This window comes from Rhodnius prolixus, unplaced genomic scaffold, assembly GCF_049639745.1.
Source record: "Rhodnius prolixus isolate KJV_2025 unplaced genomic scaffold, Rpr scaffold_2, whole genome shotgun sequence".
Classification (NCBI taxonomy): Eukaryota; Metazoa; Arthropoda; class Insecta; order Hemiptera; family Reduviidae; genus Rhodnius; species Rhodnius prolixus.
Genome location: NW_027411592.1, coordinates 52,701,859 through 52,724,481, shown reverse-complemented (window position 1 = coordinate 52,724,481; position 22,623 = coordinate 52,701,859). Strand labels below are relative to the sequence as shown.

Here is a 22,623-nt window from a genome sequence, read left to right as displayed (position 1 = left end):
ACACAACTTATCTAAAATTTTATTGAGCAACTAAATTGGAGAGGAGCGCGGATTGCGATAATAAATTTCATAAATATAAATTAGCAATCTTTACTTACAGTAAAACATTACTTACTTCAACCGACATAATACATAAAATTTAACTTTCATATATCCAATTTTTGTTTTCTTTCCAAGACCTTCTTAAATTTTTTAAATTTGTTTACTACCGTAATAATTAATTCAAGTTTTTTGATTAAAAAAAAGAAAAAGTGAGCTCCAAGATGTGTTCCCTCCTTTTCATTTAACCTCTAAATCATCCTAAACCACCATCTTAGCGTTTAAGTCCGCGAACACCGAAGGTTTTGAGAAAAACAAAGGTTTTTCCCTTGTTTTTTTTCAATCAGTTTCAGCTTCATTTTATCTTACACAAACAGGTGATCTTTTGTCCTTAACTAATTTTATTGTTAACTTATTTCAGCCTAAGTGCGATAGGAATTGGAAGTGATATGAAGTTTGAAATCAAGTATTTCAATCATCTGTTAAAATGGGATTATTTTCTTACTGTACTCTTGAAAATAACTCAAGCTTTTCAATATCAGCACATGGCTTATTTGAAGATAACTGATAAATTATTAACATGATACATTAAATGCTGTTCACTTGAGTTCTTATAACATCTTCTCTAAGGCTTATTTTTTTAAAGCCATTTTCATGAATATTAACTTTTACATGTCGAGTATCTTGACATTTTATGCGTTTCTTAATGTGGTTTTCAATGACATTTTGTTTTTTGAGCTAAGTTATGATACAATTCATAGTTTTGGTAATGTCAAAAGGTCTGCTATTCTTGCTAGATTGTCGTCAGTATAAAAAATTGAATTGTTCCTACGCGTTGTACTGTATTTATTTCGGCTTGAAGCCTTTTCTTAGGAGTATCTGTTTAAAAGATAAATAATCAATAAATTCCAAGTAAGCATGTGGCTGTTTGAAAAGCAGGGAATAGTACCATTTTGTAGTTTAATTTTTGAAGGGTATTTGATTACACTAATGCTGTTTTTTTTGCAGATATGAGTATTCGTGGGCGCGGTGGCAGGTTTAGTCATCCACGTAGAGAGGAAAATGATAATAATTGTCCAGAAGCTGATAACGAACTTCTGAACGAGTTCATATCAGATAAAGAACATGGCCGAAGAAGGTATTTTTTATTATTATTTATATTATTTTTTTTTTAAAGTTTTAAAAGCATTTTTGGACTTGCAAGCCTGTCTAATACAGACTTTTCCTGAAGTACAATTCCTAAACAATGAAAAATATTTAAGTTTTATTTTTTCTGTTTTCAGTAGGAAATATGTTATAAATTAAATGCTATTTCATTGTACATTTTTTTCAAAACATTCTTTTTATTCAATAGCGTAGGTACGTATGGTGAACTGTACTTGTGTTTGTTTGGCTTAGACAAACTCTTTCCTTTGCTTCTTATCGTTTCTATGTGCCTCCATCATCTTGATAAACTAAAACAATGTGTTAAAAAATAACCTTCCGTAATATTAATGTAAAAATATTAATTTTTGGAACTCCAAAAATATAAAATTCAATAAGTGATATTGCAAACCGACTGCTGCAGGTTGATGGTAAATTAAGAGTATAATCAACTACCATGAAAAAAAAAATCTTTTGATTGATAGAATCTTCTCATGAAAAAAAAAAAAAAAAAAAACAGGCGCAATATGTAATATAACGGAGTTTCTTGAAATGTTGACCGTTGTTATTTCGTACAAAAGAAAATAGGCACTTTTTGCTTTAATTAAAATTAAAATAATCATAGCCAAAGTTTGCAATGACAGAACAGTAATTGAATAAATCTGTAAGTTCTTTCGATAATTGTGCACCGTGCGTGTTGTGCATACTTGACAACAGTTCGAAATTTGCTGCAATCATTCTACAGATTAATGAGTACGCCCCGTATAACTGTATGCATTCGGTCGTGGAGATGCGTATTTTCGGTAGTATAGAGAATTTAAGTGCTACACAAGGACGGTAGTTTCATTTTCCTAATTTAACCTAACCAAGTTCACCTCTAATTTTAAATATCCATCGCAGTTCCTCTTGAAACAACCATCACTGGCCATTCAAAACAGAGCAGTAACTCTGCTTGTAGAAAGGAAACGTGTAGTTGTCCACACTCTCTCCGTTAATTCCTTCTGCTTCGTTAACTCCGTAAAAGAAGTTAATGTTTCTTAGCAACCTAGGAACATTATCTGCCAGGAGAACGGCGTAGGCATACGTGAGCACATTGATAATCATATCACTTATTGCTACCCTTGTTTTAAAAGAAAAGGTGGCCCAAAAAAAGTGGGTTCAACAGACTTAATGAACTGAACGTATGATGGTGAAACTGGTCAGAACTCAGAAAAGGTGTTTATGGCAAATTACTGTACTCAGTAATAGAATAAAATAATTTATAAAGTTATTGTTAAAGCAATTGCTGTTTAATTTTAATTTGAAGATTTGTTTTTTTTATACTCATTTATTTCCATTATTTATACATAATTTGTTTGGAAGGAACGTTCATTTATTTTTGTTTAAGTAAATGACTAGAGAATACCGTAGTTTAAGAGGTTGATTGGTATGTTTTTGTTGTAAATTGGTTATGAATGAAAATTTCTTTATTTGCAGAGATGGTCAACACACCAGACTATATGTAACAAATATTCCTACTGGAATGACCGAGGTGAGGTTTCGTAAATTTTTTATCAAAAAATATTTTGACCTATAACATGGTGTAATTTGGAAAATTTAATAACTTAAGAATATAGTAGCTGCTAAATTCAAAACAAGTGAGCATAAAAGAAAGAATTGGCAGAATTTTATAATCTTGTAGCATAATATACTAGTACAAATCTTACTCTATGCATTCAGATAACTCCATAAATTTATCAGATTCCAACTGCCAAATTTCTTCATTCTGTATTTTTGCACAATCTCGTTCTGAAGTAATCTAAACATTTGGTTTACTTAAAGTTGGAGTGATAGAGCAATTAAAGTTTGTTTAAGGACAGGGATTGGTCATTCAGAACACATATTTCGTTTAAACGGTACTATATTGCAACCAGCAAGTAGTTCGCTCTTGTTCGCGTTATATAAGTAATCTTAAATTAAACAATTCTTAGAGAAAAATAATACATATATAAGGTATAAAACTATTGATAAATTCTATTGTTCTGCAACTCTCTAATGGTGCAAATAAAATCGGGACATATATATAAAAAAAAAACCTATTATTTTCACGAATAAATTTTCAAATTTTGGGTGATTAATTAAATTTTGAATTATTCTTATCCTTATTCATCTTACTATACACTTTACACTAATAGCAAACCCCACATCTTTTTACCAAGAGTTTATAACCCTAAGAAGCAAAGTTACTTCAACTGTTAAAACAGAACTTGCCTGATTGCCGCCTACTGATTCTAACCTGTTGCCTGAGAGGTCACGGCACAGTATTTTAGATACCCGCCTACTAACATTTAGGAAGAATTGGAGAGAACCAGAGGCTTCTTGTACTAATGAATAGACTATCTCTATGCTTTGTTGAACATGTCAGTCCTACATATGATTAATGAGGTTCCGTGTAAATTTAAACTAATTTAGGGCAGGTTAGAATAGAAAGACTGCTTTTGAAGCTGGGTGCGATAGTTTGCTGGGTTTCTGTGATTTTGAAGTGTGCTAGCGTATTATCTTACTTTTTATTCTACTAAAAAAAAATTTAAACTTAATAAGTTTAGTATAAGAGTTGATTTAAAGACAGTGGCAACAAGTTGGCAACAATAAATATGTATGTAATTTCATACAGATTTAGCTGGTAATATTAAAGGAAATATAACGTAACAATTAGGAAATTTCAGGTTACTTTAAGGCAGTTGTTTATGGCAGATGGTGATCCTACAATTTATTTGACCCAAACACCACAACCACATGGACAGAAACCCAAAAAATGGGCTTTCGTTGATTTTCCTACATCTTTGTAAGTGTACAATTAATTTTTAATCTGTAATTCAGTTTTCGATTTTTGTAACAGAAATGCGTATTAATAATTTGGTTGTAGCTCCGCTAATCTTGCGCTAAAGCTGAACAATGCACCTCCACATTATTTACATGTGAGTTACGCTCGGAATGCCGATGAAAACAGTGAAACAGAAGATTTTACGAAGAAAGAAATTCAGCCGGTTATTGAAAGAGAGTGAGTTGTCAAAAAAATGTATATATATTATTTTTTATTATTAAAGAGAATTCTGATGAACTCTCTTTGGCAAAACATTAAAATAGAAGTAGATTAATTTCAGTTATGAATACAAACATTTTCTAATTTTGTGTTTTTTCGTAGTTTGTTCATTTCTGTTAATTTGCGGTAGATTATCTCGAGGCAGAGGACGAGGAGCGCATGTTCCTATAATGGGTAGATCGCCAGGCACACTGCGTCCAAGCAATCAAAAGTTGGAAAGTTATAACAACGATGAAGATGGGCCACCTAGTGACTATTACAGTAACACAAGATTTCAACACGATAAAACCCCTTCACATTTATTAGAAACAAATGATGTTTACAGTAAATTGTCAAAAACGTCGCAAGGAAGGAGAAGCGTTACAATGGGCCGTGGTGTTAGCAAAATCGACAGAGTGTGAGTGCAGTAAATAACGTTTATCTCAGTTTTTCTATAAATATATGTATATTAAAAAATCAGAATTGGGACTTTATTGTAAAAATATTCAAGACTGCTGCTATTGGTATAGATTTAAGCCTTAATTGCAGGATTGTTTCTTTTAATCCTTTGTAAATGTTTCTTAACAAAAATTCAGCAATGTCATTAAAATAAAAGGGGTGCTAATTTATTCAAAAGTGCTTCCACTGAAAATCAGAAAATTCTCAATCTTATGTTTTACGCTGAGGTTGAAAGTGATGTTTTTATGTTTGGAAGAGGTCTTCAGTTAGAGGTTAACTCCTGCTGATAGCAAACTCACCCTATTGGACCAATCTATCAACCCTAAGAGAGGTCACTAGGAGGCCACCAACTACATACTTAATATACAGATATCATGGGTAGGTTCCGATCCTAAACTACCGGCCCCCTTCTCTTCTAAAAACTACAATAATTCATAAATTCTTTCAGAGTTCGTGATTTTTTCCTACACTGTTGTTTGTATTCTACTGATAAATTGCACAAAGGTTTTTCTTCAACTCTCTTCTAACATAAAATATCTAATTTTTCAAACTTTTGAATTTAATGCATCAAACTTATAAATGGGTTTTATCTTTATAAAACTATAATTACTTAGAAGTTTTAGTTTTATTCTAAATTCTTTATGAACTACAGTTTTATCAACTATTTTTTATTCATTTATATAATTGCAGAGAAACTTACGAAATTTCAAAAACAGAAACAAAAGATAAAGAAAAAGACGGTTTTATGACAGATGTAGATGTTAAACCTTTCAGAGAAGTATTACTTTTTTCTTAGTGCTAAATTGCTGTTAAGATTTAATTTCTATATTATGTAATTTCTGTTAACATAAAAACATTTGTAATCGTATCTTTAGAGGATCAGAGGTTATTCAGAACAAACGTTACCATTTGAACTAGGAAGGTGTCCGAATTGCGATCGGATTTCTATGTATGTTTGCTGTAATTGTAAGAAGTGGTATTGTTCAACGGAGTGCGCCCATGATCACCTTTCAAGAAACGACGGAAGTGCTTGTATTGGGTATGTATTACATAAAAAATAAATTTAAAACTACTATTAAGGTCACATCAAATAATTATATGTATATATAATTATTATTATTATTATTTAGATTTATTCTAAATTCTTTATGAACTACAGTTTTATCAACTATTTTTTATTCATTTATATAATTGCAGAGAAACTTACAAAATTTCATATATATATATATATATATATATATATATATATATATGTATATTGACAAAATTAACTTTTACTCTTACTTTTGTTAACGAAATGAATAAAGAAACTAGGCCAAAGCCGTATGGATAATAGAATATTATTATGATGTACTATATTTCACTAACAAAATTTAATTCATACATAAGGAAATAAAAAAAAAAATTATAAGAGAAGAGCTTAGCTTATTGCAACGCTGCAAGGTGAAAATACCACCAAATTAGATTTCCATATGAGAATATTTCAAGAAACTGTAAAAAAGAAGTATAAAAGATGATTATGACATACTTGTTTCCTCTAAAAAATTTCTTTTCGTACACGCTATTGGAAATTTAGGGGGTAATTTGTAAACCTACATCCTTATCACTTCTACCGTCTTCAGCTTACAGTGTACACTTTTCTCATTATATTAGAATTTATTGAAATAATTTCTTTCAGACGGAAAATGTCTTTTGGTGAAGAAGGGGCAAGTGCTAGTATTGAAACGAAACACAACAGTTACCAAATTAACGAACAATATTCAGAATTGGAAGGTAGTAATCAGCATCCCGAAAGTAGAGGTGCTCAGCACGATATCTATCAAACGGTCAACAAATATTCATTAGAAGAAGATCAGCGTTCTGGAAGTAGAGGTTCTCAACAGTCTATTAACACTGAACTAAGAGACCAGCGAGGAAACAATAAAACTTCCAAGGGTAGAAGTGGTTATTCCGATGGCTTTGACGATGAAAGAATTTCAAAACAAAGAAAAGATGGTATGTTGACGGTTAAAAAGTATTTTGATGTATTTTTTCATTGTTTAAAATTTTCGGAAAACGGCACTAAGGATTTAATTTAAACTCTGCATAGCGTAAAGAATTTTCTTAGTTTTTTTTACATGTTTTTGTAGCTTTCACTCATTGTAATTATTTCTTAAATCTGTAATTATATTTTAAAATTCATGTATACTAAAATTAAATAAACTTTTTTATTTAAAGGTGAAAACAAAGGTAATCATCGGAACAGGGACAGTAGAAATTCCATGTCGAAAGCCAATTATTCCGCTTCTGAAAGTGGTTATGATGAAGATTCTGTTAAAAAATCTAATGAAATAAGTAAAAAGAGCTCAGGAAACAATGATCGCCCCTTTAGATTTTTAGGAGACAGAAAATGTCAAACAAAACATGTAGATAATGGACAAGGAAATAATGGTAGATTCCAAGGAAGACAGAATCGTCCTGATCGTAAATCATTTAACAACAGGAATAGTCAGCACGATAATGATGTTTACGTTAGGAAGGATAACGATGCTTCTTCTCAACTGAGCAGAATGGTAGGTGTTTGATATGTCTTATTTATTTAACACTAAAATTAAATTTCAAAAAAGATGTATTCTTCAATCTTAAGTAGCATCTGCTGACCTAATACTTACTGTAATTCTTTTGGAGAAAATGTACTGAGTCTTTGGTGTGGTCTTTCGATTTATTTAAGTTTTTTTTTATTATCATTATTTTTTCAAGCCGATTTTTTTTTTACTGCAGCTTTGCGAAGTTTAGTCGTATTGCATGACAAGCACTCTTGCATTTTTGCCCTTAAAATTCACAGTCTTACCAGTTATCTGAGACACCTCTAGCTTGTGGGTTTTCTTTAACATCCTCTAGGAATGATAATTCTGTTCAATAATAACTTATGGCTTCAAACAACATATGATTAACTTAATATGTACTTTTTTAACTTATCTAAGCATAGCTATTTATCCCTATATTTGCTAGTCTTTTGGTTTTGACACAACCACAATACTTTCTGTTGCAGTATTAAGAAAAAGTAACAATACATTTCAAATGAAAAAACACATTATTTACAAATAAATTATTTAATCACTATATTTCTACTAAATAAAAAAAAAAAAAAAACTTATTTTTAGTGGTACTGTAGGGCTTCACAGACCCGAACCAGGTGGAAGTAAACAATTAAGATAAACTTTATTGAGAAAGATCATTACATTCTAAACAGGATGAAGGCCGCACATGTTGCAGCTATTGAACTCTGCAGGCTGCTATAAACAAAGCCAACATTTAATAAAAATTTGTCCCAAAGTCATGTTTGGGTCTCTGAACTATACCGTACCTGTAACGCCCGCCCTCTAGAGGTGTCTTGATAACCAACCTTATAATGCTATACACGCTTATTTTTCTTTTACTAATGTAGTATCCTATATTGTTATATATATTTGCAAGGAGTAGTTTTTGTTCAAGCGTTTTGGTTAATTTTTATTTAATTTGACTTTTTATTTTGAACATTTTGTGACTAAATGTAGTCTTTGGAGTCTGATGTTGTTAATGAAGAATGCGCTGCTATTTGCAATGAAGACGAAATTGCTGAGGTAAGGATACTTTTTTCTTTGAATGTAAATAGTATGGTTATTTATCAACACTTTAGTAGATTTTAAATGTGTTATTTCTCTAAAAGCTTAAAATAATTCAAATGCAAAATGCGCTTTCTGCTGCTTAACGTAGAAGCTTTGAATGTTTTAAATGAATTAACACTTAATACTAATATAAACACTAATACATTTGTATTTTTATGCTAAACTGTAGTAAACTATGAATAATTTCAAAATTACTTACATGTTTCGCAGTGAGTGAAGACGTGCTATTAAAGATAGACTGCTGTAGCGACTATGTTGTTATATTATAAATGACAATGTTTATGGACCTCTAGCAACTCAATTTAAAATAAGTGTTTGATTGTCTTCTAGCCTGTTAATGTTTTCTGAGACATTTTACAGTGCTGGGCGTCGATACGATTGCTAGCAATCCATCTTCTCTCAACTTCCTCTGCCGCAGTTTCTCTCATTTTTATTTTATTTATTTCTTTTAGGCTAGTTTGATCATTCTTACAAAACAAAAACAAAAATAGAAACAGAGAAAGTGGCTGTTTGGTTGCTTCGATCTTGTTTGTTATGGATGTTTGTTATGACTGGGCGAATATGAACCCCTGCACCTATCAGTCGGTATTTTTCGCTTCGGCATTCTTCCATCTTCTTGCTATCTGTGAATTTCGTACTAGCGATTGCTTCGAATGCTGTGCCTCTCAATTCCCCCTTAGGTTCTGCTGTGTTGTATATATGTATGTATATATATATTTAGTTTATATGCGTTTCTGATATGTATAACTTTTGGGAACACCTACATTTGGGTAAGATAAGGATTATTCTGCCTCACCTATATCTTCTAATGTTGTAGACTGAGTTCATTGTGTCTTCAGGCGCTGAAAAACTGTTTCCTGGCTAACAATGATTAATTTTCGTACTTTAAATTGTACGTTGCATTTGTATTTCTTCCATATTGACATCACCTACTTACAAATCTACACTTATAAGACTACACCAGCATTCGCCCTTCCTTCCATAGCTTATATGTTGAACACCTTTAAATTTAGTTTGTTTAAAAAAATTCCATAGAATTTTTCGCAGAAACAAAATTCTTCAAATGGGAATGATCAATTGGTCTCCCGGACCATTCAAATACATAAATTGATTTCCGACCCTCTTGAAGCGGCGGATGGGTGTGAATCTCCAATGTAGTAGAAATGCACCACTTGTTAGAGTAAATTCCTCTCGAGGAATCGTCGTTAGCTCCTCAGCCTCATTTTTATCTCTTTCTTCCAAAACACAAAACACCCTAAAAACTAAATCGCACAAGGAAATGAAAGGTATTCCAGAATAAGTCTTCAGGAATGGCACTTTACTGGCAGACTACCTCATAAGCATTTTATTGACTGATTACTCCAGATGCTTGCTCTCTGTTTCATTTTATGTAATTTGTTGATAAAGTTATCTAATTTTTGTTTTATTTTTTGAATCTAGGTAATGATATCGAGCGCAACGAAGGATGAAAATGTGTACTGGGTGTACAAGAAAACATCACTACCGGATCTAGTCGATATGTTAAAAGCTTTAAATGAAATAAACTCATCTATCAAATCTGTAAAGCCTTTACTTGACTTTGTATGTGCTGCACCTTTTAAAGGTGAATGGTATGTGTACGCGAATATTTTTAAGGTTTCATCTTCAAATTAACTGAAAATAAAATCTGTGGTATATTAGTGAGAATTCTTTCTAATTTCAGTCATTTATTCCAAACAATAATTAACCTGCTTAAAGATTGTAATGTACCATTGAATTTTAGTCATAAAATGTCTCTCACTTATACGAACTTGAAATTTTGCAAACATTTTTCTCTTCGGTCTTAAATTACGACAATAGTAGACCAACTATAACTTATGCATGTGTGTGGTAATAATTCAGAATAAAGAGCTTATGAAATTAAATAAGAAGAATAATTTGGAAAAGAGTTAAAATAGAGTGCATATTATTACCATTTATGAAGCGTATTATTCATTTTATTATTATTTAAAAAAAATATATGTTATGAAGGAATATGCGACCAGTTTTAAGGGTCTGTGACATCTAATAAATTCTAAAAAATATTAATAAAAATATAATGCAGTAAAATTACTAAATTGATTTGAATTTTTATAAAATTTCCAAACGTGTAATAAATTTTCATGTATTTTTAATTTATCTTCTGTAAGGGTAAATGAAACATTGTTCAAATACAAAGTTAAAATGCTTAATAAAAAGTCCCATTAAGAGAAATAAAAAAATTGGGGAAAAAATAAATTTAAATAAAACAAAAGATTTTTCAAACGTTTCTATTTGAATGAAATTACGAGCGAAGTATAAATGAAAAGTTAGGTACTTGTGAGTTGTGAGCCTTTTGGCGTTTAATTAACCCGTAAACGTTTTAAACGAAGTTTTTGTTAAGGATATTTATCTGAAAGTATGTCACCAAGACTAGATGATTGAAATAAGGAACACAAATTTTTAGAGGAAAAAAAATTAAACATTAAAGATTTTGTTTTTCAATTTAAATTTATAATTTAAAAAAAGGGTACAAAGAAATAGAAACGAGTTTCTCCAAAAGAAAGAGCAGAAGATGACCGTAATGGTCGATAAGTTCTGCAGGCGTTTCCAAAATGATTATTTATATAAAAAAAATCAGTGTTGTTAGTAAATTACCCCTCATTAAAACCTTTTTATTGCAAATGGTAAATGTACAACTTTTTGATTATTATCCAATCTGATATAATTTAATTCAATTCAAATTATATGAAACAGGTACCGAGCGAAGATTATAAAAATATTTGAAGATGCTGCAGTGGTGCGGTTTTTGGATTATGGCAATGAATGTAGAGTCAAGCTAGATGAGTTGAGGTTAATACCAAAAGAATTAGTTTCCAAACCACCGTTGGTAAGTTGTCAAAAAATTTTATTAATATAACCAGTTGGTTAAATATTATTATTTTTTTAAAAAAAGTATTTGCTCTAATTGTGCACTTGTATGATAATGATTCAGAATAAAGGGCTAATAAAGTTTAATAAGAAGAATAATTTGGAATAGAATTAAAATAGAGTGCATATTTATTATCAACCCTTATACAGCTGTCCTACCGGACAGTTCTATCATTTATGAAGCTGTATTATTCATTTTATTATTATGATTTTACATAAAATATACTACGAATGAATATGTGACCAGCTTTAAGGGTCTGTGACATCTAATACATTCTAAAAAATATGTGAATTCTATTGCTGAATAATAGAATATCTTTTCGTATAGGCTTTCAAAATACGTATACAAGGGCCGCCAGTAAAATTTGAGGAAAATGAAGAAATTGTGGTTAAACTAATAAGTCAGGTCAGTTTTTAGGGTTTGTATAATTTACTTAACTTGCTTTTTATTTTATAATAAAGTCCAAAAATACGCACCATAATTTAACAATCTGATTGCAGGATTCAAGTGGTGCATGGAGGGTTACTCTCGATACAGACAGCCCTAATACATATCTGGAAGAAGCAGCCGAAGAATCACTTTCGTTTGACAGTTTTGATATGGTATACACCCTTACTTTTCATTTAGTGTTGTTTTGTTCAAATTTAATGAAACTGCAAACCTTACGAGTTTAGTTTCGCTTCTTTAGAAGAAAATATTTACAGTCTAAGATGGTTAAGTATTAATACTGTTTCTCTGGTAAAGTAACTGGACGAGGAATCTCCATACTTTCTGTTCATTTCTAATGAAACGTATTAGGTGAAATGAAAACTTCTATCTGTGAAGTTAGTTAAAGGCTCTCTTTACCTTCATGATTGGCTGTAAATATCTTCGTAGAAGTATTAAGACTCAACTCTAACTTAAGGCCTACTGATGGATCAGAGATGTAAATCAACGCTGCAGCATTTAAAAGACGCCTGGGAAACTTGTCAATCTTATTATTTCTAACAGCATTTGTACTGTAATGTCTGCTGCCTACTAACATCTATTCGCCATAATCTTGGACACTCAAAAGTTACTACTGATCCGCGCATTCATTAATTGCTTGGATGCTGTTGTGAACGTTATTTTTGTGCACTGTTTTCACTATATGGTTGAATGTACCCATACTTCATCCTACCACTTCATTTACTCCATGCACTTGAAAAGAATACTTTTGTAAACGTACTATTTTCAAAAAACCTTGAAACCTCTCTCTACAAAACGATGACTTCGTTCATACGATTAGATTTGATCATTAGCACTCGAGCCATTAGTTCAATGTGCTGCTGGCTTTTCTTCTCTCATTACATCCGTCACCGACAGTAAACTGTAAGAGTGGAGAGAAAAATTTAAGTGCAAGCTAGACTCGAACTGAGGATCTCCGCGTAAGATTCTAGAGAATATAGCTCGTATTTACTTTCTGTCTTTGCTTAAATTCATTATTAAAAACTAATTGGAAATGCTTATTATTATTAATTTTGCTATGTTTTAGGTCCATATAATGGAAGGACGGGATGGTGAATATTACGTTCAATTGGACCATAACATCATGAAATTGGTACAGATGAGTAAAACTCTTGGGCAACACGCTTCGATTAAAGTTGAACCAAAGTTAGGAGAGCTATGTGTCAAAAGTTACAGCGATACTTGGTACATAAAACATTCGATATTTTCCTTCTGTACGAGTATGTTAGCAGTCGAGAATTGTAAAATGAATATGTCATACAAGTGTTCACACCAAATTATCCAATTTTATTCTTTTATTGAACAGGTGCAGAGCAAAAATTACGAACGATAATCCGCTGACAGTACTTTATATTGATTATGGTAACTCAGAAGTTGTAAACAAACAAGATTTACATCCAGTTCCTGAGGAATTTAGAAGACTGCCTGCTATGGTATGTAATTACTACATTAACATTTGTTTAATAAAGAAATTAGGAATTGTAGTTAACTTTAAATAATTATTAAAGTTTCACATTTTCGCTGGCTCTTCTTTCATAGAAAATCTAGAAATAACAATAATTTAAAAAATATATATTTTCATACGCAGGCAATCAAAATAAAACTTGATAAAGGAACCTCACATAAGTACTTGAATATGGGCTTCTCGGAAACACTTTCTGTGAAGGCCGTTGAAAAGGTAAATTTTTTTACTCTTAACATTATGCTCTAGTTCTATGTCGTAGAATCCCATAATTTAATTTATCTTCTTATGTTATGTACTTTCTTATAAAAATGAAAATATTTTATTTTTATTTGTAAAACTTCATTGTAATGCCACAAATTTTTGTTTATTACAGTTAACCGATGGTACTTTTATAGTACAAGTCAAAGGCGAAAAATACGAAAATTCTTCCAACGAAGAATTTGTATATCCGCCTGGTGTTTATTCTGACAAAGAGAGGTAAGGGAAGAATCTTTTTTTTTTTTATTTTACAAATTTTAATAATGTTTACCTTTACATAAATGCTAGGATTTTATTCCCATTCCTTTTTAAAACTAAAAATTATACTCTTTTTCCAGAAATGCTAAACATGTACTAGGACTTGTAAAAGACAAAGATAATAGTGTTTGGATAAACGTTCAGAAGGTAATGAGTTCTGAATGCCTTACCGGATCTCTTTCTTTGCAGACTAAATCTGCTGACTACATTAGCATGTTGGATGTTTCGGAACTTCTAAAAAACGTTGAACCCAATCGAAATTACAAGTAATTTTAGTTTCTTTTTGAATTTTATGAAATCATATCTAATTCTTAATTGATGGTTCCATCATAATCTATTTTTTTAAATCAGAGAAATCTAGTCATAAAAATGTTGAAAATTATTTCTTTATTAATTGTAGACCAAACGTAGGAGATTTAGTTATGGTACGCTCGGGGAGTACTTGGTGCCGAGGATACGTCATGACTTTAATCGAGAAAGATTTTAGTATAGCACTCGTAGATTATGGCAAGGCAGTTATAATTCAGGAGAAAAATATATACGCATTACCACCAAGATATCATACTTATCCAGTCCGTCAGGCTGTGAGAGTAATACTTCAAACTCCTTTAATAACCAAGCTAGGAATGGTAAGTATAAAAAAAGAAAATGTTATCCATTGCAAAAATCAGGACTAACAGTTTTCTATTTTTGCATGTAGATTGGCAATGATATTCACTTAACTAACGTGCAGAAGTTAAATAATGGTCTGAAATGTACGTTTGGAGCCTATGGAGAAGCTAATATTGTTCCCTGGAGACCATTAGTGGAGGAAGCCGGACTTAGAGTGTTTCCAGCGCATAATAATTCGCTAGTTTTTATAACAGCCTTTCATACGCCTAGATCAATATATGTACAGCCGGCTAAAAGAACGGAAGCGACAATGTTAAGTGAACTTCTTCAAGATATAACCTATTATGCTACTAAAGGTAATATACAATCATTTATTTCAAATACCTGTCTTCTTCGTATTGTTAATAATTAATATCTTCACTTTTCTACCCCTATAGTAAATGTGCAAATTTTCTGTTTTGGGTTTGTTTTTAAAATTGGTTTGCGTTTGAGCACAAGTAAAATAAGAAAAATCGCAGAAAGTTCATAATTGCTTTGTATCAGGGGTAATTCCAACGTTACTGGCTTTCATAGTTAGAATCTTTTTGTAGAGAAAATTGCCTTATGCGGATTACGAGCTGTGTCAATACACAGTATTAACAGTATTTTTGTTAGTGGTTGTCAATAATGTTGTGGCCAACATTTTGTACAAACTTTAAGTTTAAAGAACATTTATCAAATAAGTTTCAATGAAACTGTACATTTTTATCAGCGCTGCCATTAAACCGTAAACCTCTGTGTGGTGAACTACTCTGTGTTAAGTATAAGGAAGATGGCCATTTCTACCGGGCACAAGTCTATGAAAAGGTTGATGAAAATACGTACAAAGTAAATTTCGTTGATTATGGAAACACTGAAGTTGTGTCCGTAAATGATATGAAATTGTTACCTGACACATACAAAAAGGTAGTTTTTCTTTCCTATTTCAATTCAACAGTAATCATATATTGATCATTATAATTATGATGTTTAATAATTTACCTATTTCTAATTCTACAGGTGCCTTGTTTTGCAATAAAAGTGGGCTTAAAAGACGTTGTTGCCCATAATTTCACACCTCAGGCAATGTCTTATTTGAATAAATTATCACTTTCTGAAAAAACATTACTTCTTGTAAGTAAAATTTACAAGTACGAAAATAGTTTTTTTGAATTTATTAATTTCCCCTCAGTTGAATCTAAATACACTTATTTCAGATGTATGAAGATAGTTTAAGTGATGTAACATTATCTGAACAAGATGGTAAAGTTATAAATACTTATTTAGCTGAGTTAATGGAACACTCATTAAAATCTCTTGAATTGCCTGCATCAGAAGGGATTAAAAAATGTAAGGAATTGTAATATAGTGAAGGAAGCTTGTTAAAGTTGTTTTCAGTAATTTATGGGATTCTTGTAGAAAATATTAATGGACATCGCCTCCTGTTGCTCCCGTCTCATAATTTTTTCTTATCATTTTCAGGCCATCCATTCACTGGGGAAGATGTTATTTATGAAAGTTGGGAACCAAATTCACGAATTAATCTTGTGGTTTGTATAAAGAATAAAAATTGAAGACATTTTTTATTAGGAAATAATAAAAGTATAAATGATATCTATCGGTGGTCCAGATGGTCTTGTATGTCATATTATTGTTTGTATGTCGAGTATCCCAGTGCTTTGAAGACATTCGTGGCTCTTGGATACTGAAGTTAGGAAACTCTGCGTGTTAAATACAGTAGTAGCGGCTTTTCTACTCAATTTCTACAGCTGATTGGTAGTTTCATATTCGTCTAGTGGTTTCATATAATATTACGGCGCCATATTGAAAGGGACTCGAAACTTGGATTTCCGGTGAAAACTCGAGCACTAATACAACAAATAATATTAATAGTAAAATGTACTTCGAGGAGCTATTCGGATGGTTTTAGAAATCTTAGCGTACAAACGGTTCTCCCAGCTTAGAAATAACTCCATATTCCCCATGAATTTTAAAGTCCAGAGTTAGTGATGTAGGAAGTAATACGGATATCTCTTAGATTTTATCCGCTCCTTTACATTCATTTGATTGGTTTCGAATCAGTGAAATGAAAAAGTTTGGCAGTTCAAACTACATATTTGATTAAAGCAACATAATAAAATTCAAAATGAAGAAAAATTATTGTCAATTTCAGTAGTAATTTTTTATCAGTTTTTGGCCATGCTTTAGGCTAAGGACTAGTCAGTCATCTTCAGGACTGTGGAACATATTTTACCGTAATGTGCATTATAACATTAATTTGATGTAAAAAAAATCGCTTAATTTTAAACCTTATTCAATTGTTAATAAACTCTATAATAATATACTTCTACTTGGTGTATATTAGAATCTTTATAAGTAAGTGGATGTAATAGCCTTTTCTTCTACTTGATACTCGCTGATGATGTAGGACATTTCGGAAATAAAACAAATATAAGCCATCGAGAGATATCCGTCATGTCCAACTCTATTATATTAGAAATTAATATTTTCCAAAAATTAGAAATTCGAAATTTCATACATAATTTTGGTGAAACTTAGCTTTAAACAACTAAAGTAATTTTTTCTCCAGGTTTTGGCTGTGCAAGATTTTAGAACTGTGCTGGGTTTAGATCAGAGATCTAATTTGCTGAAACACTTATTTACATTTCTTACTCCTAAAATCACGGAATACTGTAAGAATAGTAAACATACTGGTTACAACCCTAGAGAAAATGAAGTGATCTTGGCGAAGTACCGGGAAGGTTAGTTCAGTCATTTCATACCTATTTGTTTTTGGTTTGCTGTTTTGAACATCTTAAAACTACTATTTTTACTTCTTTTTTTTGTTTTAAATACAGAAAATGAATCAGAACCCAACTGGTATCGAGCTATTTGTATACAATCGATGAGATCGTCTTCATATATTTTATTCATTGATTACGGCAATAGTGGAGAACTACCACATTCGGAAATAAGATGTATGCCTCCAGAATTCATGGATACTCCAGTGGCGCTTAAGAGATGTTCAATTTATGGTAATTATTTATAACAGATTACTTCTCAAAATTATGTCTTACTAGAGTACGTGGTAGATAGTATTAGCCCTTCCCACTGAAGTATAATTCAAGGTCTGTCCACATCCGTCGGAAAATACTAAATTGAAAATTAAAAGTAGGCAGACATGCGTAGAAGTCGTTAAGTTCTCTTACTTAAAACAGACTTCCTTTGTAAATTGGCTTCCAGATTTCTCTTCTTTCTTTTTTATTAAGAATAGTAATTAGGTTAATCTCACTGTATATATCGAGTACCTGTTAAATCCATTTTGTTAACACTATCTCAAAAACGAAAACTTGCACGTAGCTAAAACCTAATATTTCATTGAGTCTTTCCAAGGCACATGACACTAACATTTGCATTTCCGCAACAGGAAGTATCTCATAATTGAGTGAATTTCTGTGACTGAGCAGTTAGCTGAGTAAGGATAAGCTATGCCACTGAACCCTTGACAGGAACTGTACTTTTCTGTTTTGTTGAAGGAGTTACCTTTATTGATTTACCAAACGTATATTTTTTAACTATAATTTTAAAAATTCTAAATAAAATACAGGTCGTACGATATGTACGTAATTGTACGGGCGTCAGGAAACAAAACTGTGAATGTTGCACCTGTAGCTCCATCATGCGTCGAGCGTAGTGACGCTTCTGTTATAGTTTTTATTTTAATTTTTTTTTTTTTACTAGCAGGAAATTCTTTTATTGGAGAAAATGTGGTTAGTTTTTAATTCACTTGATTTATGTTGAGGAATATCTGATATTGAATTTGATAAATATAAAATAGTGATTTTAGGGCACGATGGTGCTGAATGACCCAAACAGTCGTTTTTGTTTACTCGGATTGTCAAATCCATCAATTTTCACCACAAGTAATATTTCGTTTGATGGATCAAAAATACTTCTGTTTTGGAGAAGGATTTAACAGAGTTTGTGTTCAAGGTCGTGAATTCATGTTGAATGCTTCGTTAGTTTCTAATGACCGTTGTCAACCTATGACGGTCATAGTTAAGTGGGATTCATTTAATGCATCTGACTGTTTTCTGTTACTGGTGCGAAGATCCTATTTAGTTAAAAGTTTACCACATAGAGGTACTCAAGAGTTTACTCTTGTAGAAACAGAGTCTACCCGCTTCTTCTTCATTAGATTCGGAAATCCGGTATGTCATCCAAGTTTCTAGATTCAATGTTTCCACATTTTAAATATCTGTTCATAAATTTAAACTGAGAGTGTAACCAATAGTAAACATTTTGTAAACAACTAAGTAAACAGTTATGAGCGCGGTTGATGGTACTAAGATGAAAAACTCGCAGAGTAACAGTTTCTTTTACCCCCTAGATTAGAAAAATAAAAATGCTAATTTCATTTTAAATAATCTTCCATTTCAGGACTGAGCGATTCATTGAGTGACGAACTAAAGCAAAAAGTAAAACAAGGGTTGGATCAGTTTAGTGGAGAAGCAATCGTTATAGAAGATAATGAAAATGGCAATTCAACTTTATGGGTTCCCTCATTATATCCCAAGTTGCAAGAAATTGGTGTTCCACGAATTGATCCACCACCTGGTATTTAAGAGACCACATTTTAAGATTTTCTTCTGTTATAGTTTTTATTTTAATTTTTTTTTTTACTAGCAGGAAATTCTTTTATTGGAGAAAATGTGGTTAGGTTTTAATTTACTTGATTAATGTTGAGGAATATCTGATATTGAATTTGATAAATGTAAAGAAATATTTGATACGAGTTATAGTAAATAGTTGATTAATTTTTAGGAATTCCGTTTTATTTCATTTTTAAATAATTACATTCTTGAAGCGTGTAAAAAGGTTGTTCGTAAAAAAGTTCCTTATTTTTTTTATTTATCATTTTATACAATTAAATAATTGTATTAAGTTCATTAAACTCCAATTTAAAATTTTTTAATAGGACGTCTTATTTAATTAAACCTAACATTTTACTATTAACAGTTTTAGCAGTCGTGACAAATTAAAAACCATTTTAACTAGTTTTTATTAAAGAAGAGACTATTATTATTTATTTTTTTTTGCAGAAGTTTTCTGTTACGTTACTTACTTACTGTTTGAGTATTATATTGGAAAGTAAAAATTTCTTACTGACAATGTCTAGCTAAATAGCAATTGCATATGAATCAAATGCCAAAAAACAAGATTTACTTTTCAAGGCTAGTTGGTGTTACTACTTATCAATCATCGAATTAACTGTACATAAGGGCCTTTGTATTCGTCCGATTTATTAGTTTTTATAAGAAATCATATTTATTCATTATCTTTGTTTTTTTAATCAGATATGATTAATAATAATGGGTAACATAACAATAACATGTTTACAAAAAAAACTTTTAAATCAACGCCTAAATACAGGTACAGGTCTTTTAGATGCGAAAGCACATAATCCAAATAAAATGATAACTATTGCCTATCCTCCGTCAGATGTAGCAGTTTGAGGCTTTCGCCTACTTACTAAGAGTACTTAAACATAATATACCCTTAAAATAACCTATTCCATGAATCAAGGCATTAACCAGCTGATGTTTTAAATTATCATTATTCTGGTAAACTTAATATTTCATTGGGACATTGAGATTAGTGTTGAAAAAATACTGTTGAGTACGGTTATGTGAATTAATGTAAATTTTTACTATTATATTTTGAGTAAGATAAGAATTTTTCGTTTTGTATATTTTTATTATGTTTTATATTTTATTTGTAAAATTTAAGGAAACAAAATATGTGTAATAATCATTGAATTATATAAATAAAAGGAAAAACAAAGGTTTCCATTATAACCTAATTGTGAAGAGCAACAATTTTCTTTTTTCCAATAGAATCCAGTTAGAAAAACTTTTCCAATAGAAAATTTGTTATTATTAGGCTTAAATAAATATTCATAATTACTGCTTTTTAAAGATGTATTGTGCACATAGTATTTTTTGTATCACAAGCACTACGCTTTCTAAAGTACAGAAAAGTGTTTTGAAATGAAAGTACTTCAAATTCACAAAAATATTAAATTAAATAAACATTCATGACTAATTTATCATAGAGATATTAACTTAATTTTCTACACCACTGTAGACAATAGTTGTAGTCGATTGCTTATTGAATTTATGATTCTTAGCTTAATATGTTTCGATTTTTCAAACACTTTCATTAACATCTATATGACTGAAAATTTCTAATATTGTACTTCAATTTGTTTAAAGATAAGTTCGAAAAATATAAAGGTTGCTTTATTTTGAGTATACCGATTAAAATCGATTCATTTAAAGGGTTCTAAAAAAAGAAAACAAGGGGAAGTAGATAACTGAGTGATTATTTTAATAACCAGTTGGACTGAAATTTAAATTTTTTAACAATGCATGTGTAGCTTGATTATGTAGTGAAGGTATGATAAATTCAAATTAACTCCACAGAAGCCAAAATCTGCCGAATGCCGCTTTCCTATCCCCCTACACATGTTCAGGGGTCCATTCCGAGATATTATTCTGAGAATCATCATGTAGGCTGGCCTATGGAAAGACGAACGCGAAAAAATAGTAATAAAAATGGAGTCATGAAGGAATAAAATGATACTGCTTTTTAGCTTGAAGAACATTATTCAAACAGAAATAGAGTTACAAGTTATTTGACCCAAAAGTTAAAATTAGAAGTGGATTCATGAACATGATTAACTTGTAAGCAAATATAAATATTCTAAGCAAGTCTTATCTATCTATCGTTCTTATCTAAGAAATACTTAAATATGTGCTGCGAAGATTTTAAGTGCACTTTAAACAAATTAGAGGTTTTCAAGATAAGTAATCTCTAGTTTACAGTTTATTCTTTGTTAATAAAATAAAATAAAAAACGTCAGCAAGTCTTAGGACCTCCATCTATCTTTATATATGAAGGATATTCCGTCCACTTTATTTATTTTAATTTATTATTTTCACACACATTATTTATTTTATTCTATTTTTTTATTATTTTAATAAATGGTTTGTTTACCCATAATTAAGCTTACCGTTAGAAATTTAGGTAATCAGTTTTCTATTATACTTGAACCTATCTATATGCCAGCGATTCGAATTTTTTCGTTACTTTATTTGGCAAATCAACTGTCGCGTTCATTAGCCAATATTGGTTGTTACCTTGAAAATGGGAAAAAGCAAAAACCCTCAAGCATCCCTTTCTCACATTCTTTGTATTTGTAAATTTTTCCCAGTTGACTATAGAATAAATTAAATGTTAAAGAAGGTAGATGGTAATTTGTTTTCTGACTAGTTGCAAAAAAAAACACCCATTGCAAATAAATTTCCTAATCCCCTTACAATACTAAAAAGCCCAGAATCTTCAAAGTACTGCGATAAAGTGTGAATCGCGAAAACAAACGTTAATGCTAGCAACAGATGGTGTAACAAAAAATTCTTAAGCATTTTATACTTCCTTGGAGCGTAAACAGTACTGTTCGGGTGTCTTTCTCGATGTGGCTCAGGCCTTTGATCGAGTCTGGCACTCGGGCTTACTGCACAAACTTAAAAATCATCTTCCTTTCACCTACTACTTGATCTTAAAATCTTATTTAACCGATCGCTACTGCCGCGTTCGTCAAGGGCAGGCCCTCTCATCCTTTATACCCATAAAAGCTGGAGTCCCTCAAGGAAGCGTTCTAGGCCCTTTTCTTTTTCTAATATACACTGCTGACTTACCTCTATCTCAAAATACAATAGTTTCAACATTCGCTGACGATACTGCCATACTTTCTTCCCACTCCGATCCGATACAAGCCAGTCAGAACAGTCAAATCCATTTAAATCTTCTTGAAACCTGGTTCCGAAAATGGAAAATAAAAATTAATGAACAAAAATCAGTGCACATTACTTTTACATTACGAAAATCTGCAAGTCCACCAGTTCTACTGAACGGTGTAACGATTCCTCCAGCTGACGTAGTACGATACTTAGGACTGTACATTGACAAGAGACTCACCTGGAACCCACATACTCGACTGAAACGACAAGACGTGAACAGACGCTACAAGCTACTTACTAGACTACTTGACCGCAGATCCAAACTCGATTTGAACCACAAACTGACAATTTACAAAACACTGTTAAGACCCATATGGACATACGGAGCTGAAGTGTGGGGCTCAACCAAACCTTCTAACTCCAAACGCCTGCAGACACTACAGTCA

At 31.2% G+C, this 22,623-nt stretch overlaps 1 protein-coding gene across 5 annotated transcripts in view; it reads left to right on the top strand.

Annotated features, from left to right (window-relative positions):
- Window positions 1-85: 85 nt before the first annotated feature.
- The window catches only part of LOC141449982 (uncharacterized), a 25,318-nt gene continuing 2,780 nt past the window's right edge, over window positions 86-22,623 (top strand). Inside the window, exons 1-30 of one of the 5 annotated variants that reach the window (XM_074119961.1) lie at window positions 86-416; window positions 1,048-1,177; window positions 2,659-2,713; window positions 3,888-4,006; window positions 4,088-4,222; window positions 4,395-4,661; window positions 5,393-5,480; window positions 5,578-5,741; window positions 6,381-6,697; window positions 6,920-7,254; window positions 8,239-8,304; window positions 9,790-9,959; window positions 11,104-11,236; window positions 11,606-11,683; window positions 11,779-11,880; window positions 12,792-12,949; window positions 13,071-13,197; window positions 13,353-13,442; window positions 13,603-13,706; window positions 13,826-14,011; window positions 14,146-14,374; window positions 14,446-14,713; window positions 15,109-15,302; window positions 15,396-15,509; window positions 15,593-15,725; window positions 15,858-15,925; window positions 16,966-17,137; window positions 17,234-17,410; window positions 18,816-18,992; window positions 20,861-21,121. In XM_074119961.1, coding sequence (XP_073976062.1) covers window positions 1,050-1,177; window positions 2,659-2,713; window positions 3,888-4,006; window positions 4,088-4,222; window positions 4,395-4,661; window positions 5,393-5,480; window positions 5,578-5,741; window positions 6,381-6,697; window positions 6,920-7,254; window positions 8,239-8,304; window positions 9,790-9,959; window positions 11,104-11,236; window positions 11,606-11,683; window positions 11,779-11,880; window positions 12,792-12,949; window positions 13,071-13,197; window positions 13,353-13,442; window positions 13,603-13,706; window positions 13,826-14,011; window positions 14,146-14,374; window positions 14,446-14,713; window positions 15,109-15,302; window positions 15,396-15,509; window positions 15,593-15,725; window positions 15,858-15,925; window positions 16,966-17,137; window positions 17,234-17,410; window positions 18,816-18,992; window positions 20,861-21,012 — 4,506 coding nt within the window. In that variant the 5' untranslated portion in view covers window positions 86-416; window positions 1,048-1,049 and the 3' untranslated portion in view covers window positions 21,013-21,121. Of the gene's footprint in view, window positions 417-643; window positions 952-1,047; window positions 1,178-2,658; window positions 2,714-3,887; window positions 4,007-4,087; window positions 4,223-4,394; window positions 4,662-5,392; window positions 5,481-5,577; window positions 5,742-6,380; window positions 6,698-6,919; window positions 7,255-8,238; window positions 8,305-9,789; window positions 9,960-11,103; window positions 11,237-11,605; window positions 11,684-11,778; window positions 11,881-12,791; window positions 12,950-13,070; window positions 13,198-13,352; window positions 13,443-13,602; window positions 13,707-13,825; window positions 14,012-14,145; window positions 14,375-14,445; window positions 14,714-15,108; window positions 15,303-15,395; window positions 15,510-15,592; window positions 15,726-15,857; window positions 15,926-16,965; window positions 17,138-17,233; window positions 17,411-18,815; window positions 19,189-20,860; window positions 21,122-22,623 lie in introns of those variants that run through there. The other 4 variants (XM_074119962.1, XR_012455811.1, XM_074119963.1 and 1 more) reach the window with 4 other exon arrangements.